At 51.9% G+C, this 9,806-nt stretch overlaps 1 protein-coding gene and 1 long non-coding RNA gene across 9 annotated transcripts in view; one reads left to right on the top strand and one right to left on the bottom strand.

Annotated features, from left to right (window-relative positions):
• Positions 1-9,806, top strand: part of ARHGEF18 (Rho guanine nucleotide exchange factor 18) — a 40,969-nt gene that overhangs the window by 4,846 nt on the left and 26,317 nt on the right. For 4 of the 8 annotated variants that reach the window (XM_015300163.4, XM_040653794.2, XM_015300162.4 and 1 more), the window contains exons 2-10: positions 241-377; positions 741-1,204; positions 2,792-2,990; positions 3,191-3,302; positions 3,744-3,801; positions 4,024-4,068; positions 4,305-4,385; positions 4,750-4,855; positions 4,969-5,143. In XM_015300163.4, coding sequence (XP_015155649.2) covers positions 363-377; positions 741-1,204; positions 2,792-2,990; positions 3,191-3,302; positions 3,744-3,801; positions 4,024-4,068; positions 4,305-4,385; positions 4,750-4,855; positions 4,969-5,143 — 1,255 coding nt within the window. In that variant the 5' untranslated portion in view covers positions 241-362. Of the gene's footprint in view, positions 1-240; positions 378-740; positions 1,205-2,791; positions 2,991-3,190; positions 3,303-3,743; positions 3,802-4,023; positions 4,069-4,304; positions 4,386-4,749; positions 4,856-4,968; positions 5,144-5,173; positions 5,925-9,806 lie in introns of those variants that run through there. The other 4 variants (XM_040653796.2, XM_040653795.2, XM_040653799.1 and 1 more) reach the window with 2 other exon arrangements.
• On the bottom strand, positions 3,301-8,972 carry LOC124417446. Its single transcript, XR_006932248.1, has 3 exons — positions 7,559-8,972; positions 7,336-7,438; positions 3,301-4,296 (listed from the first exon to the last, which is right to left on the bottom strand). It is a non-coding gene; the product is annotated as an uncharacterized LOC124417446 (long non-coding RNA).

Here is a 9,806-nt window from a genome sequence, read left to right as displayed (position 1 = left end):
TGGGGATGGGGGTCAGTGGGTGGTGGGGATGGGCCAATGGGTGGGCTCGATCTTAGAGGTCTCTCCCAATCCTAATGATTCTGTGAGTCAACGGTGCCTGAATTCCTCCCACCCTACTGCCCAGTGGTATCCTCGAGAGCACAAGGAACACGGGAGTAGAGGGCTCTGTCTGATGCCAGCCCTCTGTGCAGGGCTGACCCTGCCATCCCATGGCACACTGTGACCCTCTGTGTCTTGCAGGGTCTGACTGCAAGCCGTGCTTACGGGAGCTCGCTGACCGCAGTCCCTCTGCTTTGGAGTACCACAGCCCCAAGCGTTTCCTCCCATCCCTGATTGCTGAGGATGACACCTTGTTCACCAGCATGGCTGAAGAAAAGGCAAGTGTCCTCTTTCCTTCCAATACCACCACGCAGGGCAGCAGCTGGGCTTAGCAAACTGAGCGCCGTATTCAGCACGGTCTGTGATGGAATAGGGATGGGAGAAAGGAGCACTGACCCAAGCTAACTAGGGATACAAGGTTATAGTGCTTCTGTTGCTGAGCATTAGTGGGAATGAGGCACGGAGAGATGTTAGGGGCTGGAAGCAACCTTTGTAAGTCCCTGGAGCAAGCTCAGCAGGTGGGTATGGGGCAGGTCCATGGAGAAGGGCAGCCCCAGCATGGGAAGTGCCCCTTGGCAGGAGGTGTGCGAGGATCTCAGATGGACTCCGTGTGCTCAGCTGAGCCTTTGCTGCCTTTGCAGGAGGACTCATCTTCCACAGAGCTGGATGTCCCAGCAGCAGACTTGCACAGTAGCACAGAGGATCTCCTCTCAGACTCCGCTCTGCACGGCACAGAGTATTACAAAGACCTGGGGCTCCTGAGCCCGCCGGCTAACAAAACAGTGCCAGAGATGGCAGCACGGCCAGAAGCAGCTCCCCAGGCTGCATCTGCCATCCGCTTATTGGAGGAGAGATCAGGGGCTCTGGGAAAAATGTCCGTGGATGTTGCTTTTTCCAATCCCATCTCCTGCTCGGTGCGTTACGGTGAGGCCGACTGCCACTTTCTGAACAAAGCTGCCAGCACTGCTGCATGTCCTGCAGAGGAAGATGAAGCTTTGGACCTTCAGGAGGCCTCAGAGTCATTCCCCACGCTGGTGAGATCCATGTCTACCTCCAGGAGGCACAGCTGGGAGAGCCCCTTGTCACCTGTGGACTGCAAGCGCAGGTAACAGCCCACGAGGGGACATTTGGTATACACCACACCACGGTGCTGCTCGAGGTGGAGTTAGAGCACTGCTGCTGGGTGATTTCCTGCCCCAGAGCAGCTGTGTGTTCACTGCCCGTGTTGGGTGGGATGGAGAAGGACAGAGATTGTGCAGCAGGGAGCTTTTATATCTCTTGGCAATAGGAAAATCTCTTGTCCTGGTCTTGGGCCCAAGACCTCCCTTCTGGCAAGAGCTTATTTCTGTCTGCAGGGGGCTCTTGGACAGCACAGCTGCCCTCATCCTTCATCCACTTGCTCAGAGGGATCTTTGCCCACTCCAATGGATAAAGAGTTCCAACCCCTTTCTCTTCTTATCATAGAATCATAGAATGGCTTAGGAAAGGACCTTAAATACCATCTGGATCCAACCCTCTGCCGTGTGCTGGTTGTATCCCACCAGATCAGGCTGCCCAGGGCCCCATCCAGCCTGGCCCTGAACAACTCCAGGGATGGGGCACCCACAGCTCTCTGTGCAACCTGTGCCAGGGCCTCACCACTCTGTCCCCCTGCCCTCCATGGCTGCAGAAGAGGGTGAATGTGTGGCCAGATGCTGAGCTGGGAGTGGTTTCCAGGCCTGGCATCACTGCTGTGCTCCACTCCTGCAGTGCTCTGCTTTGGGTTCCTGTGTGCACGTTCACCCTGCTGACAAATATATTGATCCTCCTGCTGGCTGGGAGCTAGGTGCAAGCCAGCAACGACTATTTATATCTCTCCTCCTTATAAGGTACCCTAAAATTATCTCAGCTCAAAAGCTTGGCAGTTCTTCATAGAGCTCTGACTTTGGTTCTCAGACCCATTGTTGTGCCGTGTGCCGTGGATCATTCACAGTTTACAGAGCAGCAGCCTCACAAGCAGCGGTGGCACAGAGCGGCCGTCCGCGTTGGTCTCTTTGTTCAGTGATGAAGCACGTGTGAGTGGAGGGGCAGGGAAGGGGAACGTGCCCTGCTGTCCTCTAAGCAAATGCTTCCTGAATCCTGGCAGTGGGAACAAAGCGGCAGAGAGCTGCAGGCAGAACCTGCTGCAGAGAGTAAGGTTTTCCACCGAGCCCCATCCACCGTTCTGTTCCTACGCTGCTGGCCCTGCAGCAGCACTCGGTGCTCAGGAAGCCGTGGGGTGCTGGGGGGCTGCCCTGCCCCTCGTTTCCCAGAAGGGGGTTTATTTTCCCTTCCTCAAAGATGAGACTAGGATTTAATGACAACACCTGCCATTTCCAAATGCCCACTGTGCACTGCAGCCAGTGGGGCGGCAGCCCTTACACAGCTGAGGCAGCTGTGGAGTCCCAGGAGCTGCTGAACATCCCAGCATGGGACATCCCGGGTGACTGAGGAGCTCATGGGCCAGCTGAGGGCAGCCAGACAAAATGCTTTTGTTTTCTTGGTGTCCAAGCTGACTCTTCCTGGCATTCCCCCTCCCATATGCCTGCTGTGGAGGCCCTCCTTGTCTTGGCTATAGACCTTTTAGGACTGTCAGGACATGGCAGGGGCTGTGCTGTGCCTGTCACTATGGGATGGCCTTGTTAAGCTGGCTTCTTCCTCTCTGCTGATTTAGGTTCAGTTTGGACACCACAGAGAGAGGCAGTGATGCCGAGCAGGAGGAGGCAGAGAAAGGCAGCAGGTCCTGCGCACAGCCTCGTGTGTCCCTGCAGCTGCCCGGGGGGACGCGGGAAGCCTGGAGCAGCAGTGCGGGCAGCATGGTGATCAAAGTGCAGATAGAGCCGCTGCAGCCCAGCCTGGGCTCGGAGGAGGCGGTGAGTGTGCAGTGGGGTGCAGCGCCCTGACACTGCCTGGGTGGGCACACGTGGTGGGGGGCTGCAGGAAGGCAGGGATGGCTGCTGGCACTTGGCATGGGAGCCCCATTCCCTGCCTTGCACCTTTCCAGCTGTGCCCTGATGGAAGCTCTCTTGGTGCACAAAGGACCAAAGATGTCCATGACTTTTTACTTCTCTAGGAACGTGCCAGTGATGGGAAGAGGCTGAGGCCACTGTCCATCCCGTCAGCCTGCAAGGCTGCCTCCCCCCAGGCACCCTGTGGTTTCAACACTTCTCTTTCAGCCATGGAAGGTTTGTACAGACTACACGTATAGCTTCAAATGAGTTCAGCTCATCTGTGATTAAGTTACATAACCAGAGGTGCAGCCCCTGCAAGTCTAGACAGCCTCTGCCCTTCTCTTCCATGTGGTCCCAGGAGCACCCGGGATGAAGTCAAGCTGACTTGGAGACTGATCTCAGCTCAGAGCAGTCTAAGCACAGATATGTCCCCAGTGACTCATTGCCATGTATTGGCCATTCCCCACTCACACGAGTCAACGACAGTATCCTAGGAACAGATGTAGAGAATTGTGCAGAAGTGGAGGAACAGCCATGCAGGGAAGCTGGAGGGTCTCCGGGTGGTACCAGCCCCTATCATCTAGCTGCAAGCAGGAATTCAGTGTAATATAGACTGGAGAAGGAAGGTGTGATACAGAAAACCAGGGTGTCTGCTGAGAGTGTTTTCTGTTCCAGGTGTTGAACCCCCTGCCCTGGAGATGCTGGAGAAGGACCACGTGTCCCCAGACCAAGTGTAGGTATTGTCAGTCCTGGCTGTTTTGAGATGACTGAGATTGTTGTGTGCATCTGAGCTACTGGAGATCCACTGAAAAGCCATAAAGAAGATCCCACCCTACACTAGGGCACAGCTCAGTTAGCTGGTTGTGGAACGGTGCTTTATTCTTTGTGGGGTGCAGAATTCCTTTGCAAGGAAATTTTCTAATTTTTTGCTTTTCTTCTGCTCTATCCCTCATAGGCTAATGGTACAGCAGGTGCTTCAGGAGCTGAAACAGTACCATGGGTAAGTGTGTCTGGTAGGGGGATTTGGGCAGGGAGGCCACCATCTTGCCTAAGATCTACCCACAGATGAGGTGGTCAAATAGGGAGGGTACCAGAATCACCATATCCTTCTGGTGAAGCCAGGCAGGAATTGTATGGATAAGCAGCACTTCATGTATCTCTTCTGTATCTTTGCCCATCTCCAAAGATCTGCTCCTGTGTCTTCTGCTGTGTGTCTGATGTCTTCTCCCTGCACAGGGCGAAAAAGAGAGTTTGTGTGCAAGAAGGCAGCGATTCTTCCCAGCAGAACCTCACCTGGTTTGAGTTCCTGTCTAACGAGTAAGTGAGGTGGGCAGTAATCCACACGCTTTGTATCCATGGAGCAGACTCTTATTCCTACCCCCTCTTCATCAAAGCTCTACTGCCCTGCTAATGGCGTGCACAAGATATTGGTGTCTGCCATGGCTCAGCCTGGACTGGGGTCCCACCGTGCATGGCTCCGATCAAAAACAGAGCCAGACAGAGCCTGAAAGCTTATCTCCTTATTTTCCAGAATGACTGATGTTGAACCAGGTCTTCCAGGGGATGGAGAGCCCAGGGATGGGGTCCTAAGGCAGTCCTTCTGATAAACTTCATCAGTGACCTTGAACTGTGCTTGGCCAGTTATCTTCTCCTTAGGTAAAATGGTTTTGGCCTTTTTCAGAAATGAGGACAGTGGAAAGAGTGACAAAGCAGAGAAAGGCACAAAGGTGATGCGACGCCTGAGTTCCCTGCGGAGCCGTGTCACCGGGTCCTGGCAGAAGGATAAGGTGAGGGAGAGATGCACTGCTCTGCTGTGTGCCAGAGTCCTGCCCGCTTGGGTTGACCAACAAACTGTGGGCAGTGCAAGGTGTAACAGAGATGTGTTGTTCTCTCCTTCCAGGGTAAGAACAAAGAGCAATCAAAAGAGAAAGAGAAGGAGAAAGAAACAAAGGAGCCAAAAGAGAGTTGGAAAGAGGTCAATCGGCACCAGCTTGTGCCAGGGGTTTTCTCCAGCGGCACCAGCTGCTCGCTGTGTGCCAAACCTCTCGTGAATAAAAGTGGTCTGCAGTGCCTGAGTGAGTATGGCTGTCGCTGCTGCTCTGACCCAGCCTGGCTGTCGCCTGCTCCCCATCCCCCTGCACAGGACACCCGTTCCCCTGCTTCAATCAGCCTCGTGGGTTTCGTGGGTTGCTTCGCTCTTCTGCCTGGCTCGATTTACCCACCCTGCTGCTTGGCCTGGCTCGGTTGTTCTCCAGACAGTCTAAATGATCACTAAATCCTGCTGGGCAGTATTTTATCCTTGTTATCTTTGGTCACCTGATTGTTTCCTACCCCTTTACCCAAAGGAGGTTTCTAGGCCAACTTTAACAAGCTGTTTTCTCACAAAGCTCTGTTTTGCCCCTGCTGCCTGGGTGAAGCTGCTTTCTAGGCTGTTTTTTTACTACTGCAGTGATGAGACAGCTCAGCACCTACCCTGCATATGTGCATAGGGATTCCTGGAGTACCCAAACCCTTAACAACTAACACAACAGGTCAGTTGGGACTCCCAGGATCTGCATGGATGCTGCTTTTCAGATGCATGCAGTGCAGAAGAATGGCAGCTGTGCCTTTGCAGGCATGCATGGGACTCTGTCCTCTCACTGCTTTCCCTGCGGCCTTGCTGCATGCTGGCCGACGGACAAACCCTGTCCGTTCCCTTCGGGCAGGTCCTCAGGGCACTGAAGAACATTTTAATTCCTGAGGGGTTGCCTGTGGGTAGATTAAATCTTTTGGAAATGAGAGAATTGCTCTCTTTCTCCACCCTGTATCCTCCAGTAATTCTCACGCTCAAGTGAAGAACTCTCAGAGGCTCTTAAGGTCAGTACAACCTTCCTGGGGCAGAAGCAGTGGCTGCCCTTGGGCATGTGTTGAGAAACATACTGTCCCTTCAGGGCAGAGGAGAACTGAAAAGGACCACAGGCCATTATAGAACACTTTAGAGGCATCACAGCAGAAAGTAGAAAGGAGGGAGCTGAGTAAGAGCAAGTGCTTTGTGCTTTGTGGACATTTAGAGGGGACTCAAGTATTCTGAGAGGAATGCTTTGTTCTTCTCGCCTGGGGAACCCCTGAGTGGAGGCTCTGTTGGCAGTGCTGCGTGCTGCTTTACCAGAAATACCTGAATCTGAGCAGCTGCCGATAGTCCTTCTCCTGTGCTGCAGCAAGAGCCTGGAGCTGTGATCTGTCCACTCTGGGGAGCTCAGGGGTCACTGCCAGGGTGAGTGGTCCTTCTCTCAACAGCAGGTTTGGAGCTCTGTGATCTCAGGGGTTGGAGCTATCTGCCTAAATGGCAGCATGGCCTGCCATCCTAAGTATGTGAGGACTGGACATCAGTCACATTAACCTTTACCTTGTATCTTAGACTTAGCATGAGGTATCCGTGTTCTTGAGTGTTATTAACATTCAGCAGAAAAACTGCATGGTGCTTGAAGAACTGCTTTGTGTTTGGGACTATGACATCTCTTTTGGCTTTCTGGGTTGCTCGGGGATTAGGCTGCTTAAGCTAACGAGGGTGGCTGGGCAGCAGAGCTCATTTTCGTGCCTTCTCCTTGTGGTGGATTGAACTAAGGCTGAGCAATTGTGCGGAGTTCTGAGATGCTCATAACAATTTATGGCCTATCTGTGGCCAGATCTGTGCAGGGGACTTGTTGCATGACAGCTGTTAGCCTGAGAGTGCTTATATTTGGATTACGCTGGGCTGAAACCTTTGCAAGCTGCTGCTGGGCAGCGGAGTTGATAGCTGATATCTCCAGCTGCTGTAACTGCAGCTGGAGCAGTGAGTGGTCCCCTGATGAGTCACTGATAGGGCTCTGGAAAAGCAAAATTTGGGCCTCCGTGCAGCTGAGCGCTGTGCCCGCCCTTCAGAAGCGAGAGCCGCTCTGTCGGCGCTGAGCTGCAGCTGCTGCCAGAACCTCGGGATACTTCCCCATCTATCGGCTTTGGCCCGCAGCCACCTCCCGGCCCACCTCTCGGTCAGGTGCTCTTGTTTACGTGATCTCCGTGGTATTTTTTACTGCAGCACCACCGTGTGGTGGAAAGCGAGCCGGGCTCCAAGAAAGAAAAGAGAAGAAAAACTAATAAAGAAAGGGCTGGGCTGAAGGTAGGGAGAGGAAGGCTGGAACGAGCTGCATAAATCCTAGCAAAGAATCTTCGTTCTTCTGCTAGAAACGTGCATGCAAGCTATGGAGAAGGCAGGCAGCCTGGGTGGCTGTGTGGGGGGTCACTTGCTTACCTCTCCCTCCCAGTTTCTTCCCTCTGCCCTCAAACCACAGCACAAAGCCTCTCGGTGCAGGTGGGAGCTCCAGGCTCAGTCTCCCAGACGCGGTGTCAGGAGTCTGGCAGGGATGAAGAACAAAGAGCAGTGTTTATGGTAACTGGAATCTCAATAGCTGCGGCCACCCAAACTTTGCTGTTGTATAAACGTTGAGATGAGAGCCTCTGGGTTTATTGTTCACCTGGAAATGAAGAAAGCTCCTTTTGAGCCTCAGCTGTCAAGGGTGGAAAAGGTTCTGTGCCTAAATTAATCCTTTCTTATAAACATGCTTCCAGTGTTTATGCAATGGCAGTTAGATGGATCCCAGGAAAGCCCTGGCAGGAGGGAGCTCTCTGAGCAGTCTGTGCCATGGAGGGGAGCCAAGGGTGTGATGGAAAGATTGCTTCCCTCCCAGTGAGCTTGAGCGCTGCGGTAAAGGTGGGACATCTGTGACTTCTTCCAATGAGCGTTGCATCTTCATTACCTTATGGGAAAGGTGCAGCCTCAGACCTCTTTGTCAGGGTCAGATCAACCGTCTTCTAAAGCAAACCTATGGTTGCTGCTGAAATTGCTCGGTAGGTTTTGGTCAGGCCAGCTCTTGGCTTGGGTTTGAAATGCAGCATGTGAAATTCAGCTCTCATATTGCACTGTACCTACACACTCCTGCTTTTAGAATTCCCAGTGCAACATCAATAGGCCAATAAGGGAAGGAGAGGTTTGCCTTACAATCGGGAGGATGTCGTTGATTTTCTGTTGTAAGATTTCTGCTCACAGCCTGCACAGAGCCCTGGGAAATCTGAAAAGCAGCATGCAACCTTAAACTTTGCATTTCTGGAAAGAGACACAACTACCAAAACCTTCTGTTCTGGAGAAAGGGAGGTTTGGTTGCTGTAACATGATGACAGTGATAAACGCACTGGGAGTCCTGCTTAGAATGAGTGATTACTGACAGGAGTCGAAATAAAACAGGCAAAACCAGAGCAACTGTGATAGGCTGTGGGTTAATGTAGCCACAAGGCAATGAAGTGGGATCTAGGGCAGCTGTGAAAGTGGTCTGTGGGGCTGATTTCAGAGGAAACACTGAACCAGGAATCTGCAGACATACTGCCAGCCCTGCTGAATACTCACAGCAACTGTCGAGGCTTTAGAAAAGGAAGCTGAAAAAATATGTTAAAAATATGTTGTTCTCAGTGCTCCTCTGCTTTTCACTTTGTTCTTTCTGGCCAGAATTGCCTTTATCTGGAACATTTCCAACACACTGTTCCTTGCATTTCCTCGGTAGCTCATACACCTGGCCTGACAAGTGCAGCAGGCTGTGTGACAGCAAGCTGCTTGCTACCCATTCTGTAAGAAAATCTCTATTATTGTAGAGAATTACCCAGGATTAGAAAGCTGCTGCGGTGCTCTTTGCTTTGCAACCCAAGCCTTAGCTCTAAGCTATGGAGTATTTCAGCTGGTTGCTATGCCAGATTTTGCACTGATTCTGTGGAGATGCCCTGAGGCCAACCACACAAGCACAGCATGTTCTCTCCATGAAAGCTGTCACTGGGCAAGCTGCAGTGCTGTAGTTTAATATTATAGCGAAGCACAAAGTTTGAAGTGTCCAAGGATTCATTTGTCACAACGCAGCAGCCAGCTGTTTACCCTCAAACTGCTTTATTTAATGATTATTTCTCTGTATTACTTTAGTGCTGAGAGGCCCTGATAAACAATTGGGATCTTTTTGTACTTAGTCCTGTACAGCAGCAGAACAAAAGGGAACATTTCTGAAAAGCTTGCAAATATAAGATGGGGGAAAACAAATCAATGAAGTACGTTGCAGTGTGGAAACTAGAGACAATATTGGCCTCGTGGCAGTAGGATTTCAGCCCATTTCCAGCCAAAATGGTGTCAGGTTCTTCCAAAGCAGCGTGTGAAAGCTGTAAGGTGGGTTTTAAGGTTTGCTTTGTAATTGTGCATGTTGCATTTTCAGGCTTGACAGGCAGCTTGCACATGCACAGCTTAAAGCAGGACAAATTAGTGATGGAGCTCAGCACTGTATGCTCAGAGCGAAGCAGACTGGGTGGGAGAGAAGGTCGTAAGGTGTTCTGATTTCTCCTCTCTCCAGATAGGTCTTCTTTGGTGGCACCACTCTAGCACCAGGTCAAACCACAGACACTATCATCACCAGGGAACTGTTTTTCCAGCAAATTAGTTATACAAGTCAGTGCATGAAGCTGCTGGCAGTGAAGCAGTGCCTCCTTTGCTTTTGCTGCGAGGGCACAGTACTTGCAGGGCAGCTGGGAGGTGAGCGCTGCCAACCCAACCCCAACACCTTGGCAGAAGTTGCTGCAAACACACTGTGTTGAACAGCAAATCCTGCCAGGCTTTTAATGATGAATTCCGTATTTAGAGTAAAGCCCTGGCACTGCACAAACACGCACACTGCCGTGCTAAAGCTGTCACTTGAG

The sequence above is a fragment of the Gallus gallus genome, chromosome 28, assembly GCF_016699485.2.
Source record: "Gallus gallus isolate bGalGal1 chromosome 28, bGalGal1.mat.broiler.GRCg7b, whole genome shotgun sequence".
Taxonomy (NCBI): domain Eukaryota; kingdom Metazoa; phylum Chordata; class Aves; order Galliformes; family Phasianidae; genus Gallus; species Gallus gallus.
This window is presented reverse-complemented; position numbering and strand designations above follow the sequence as displayed.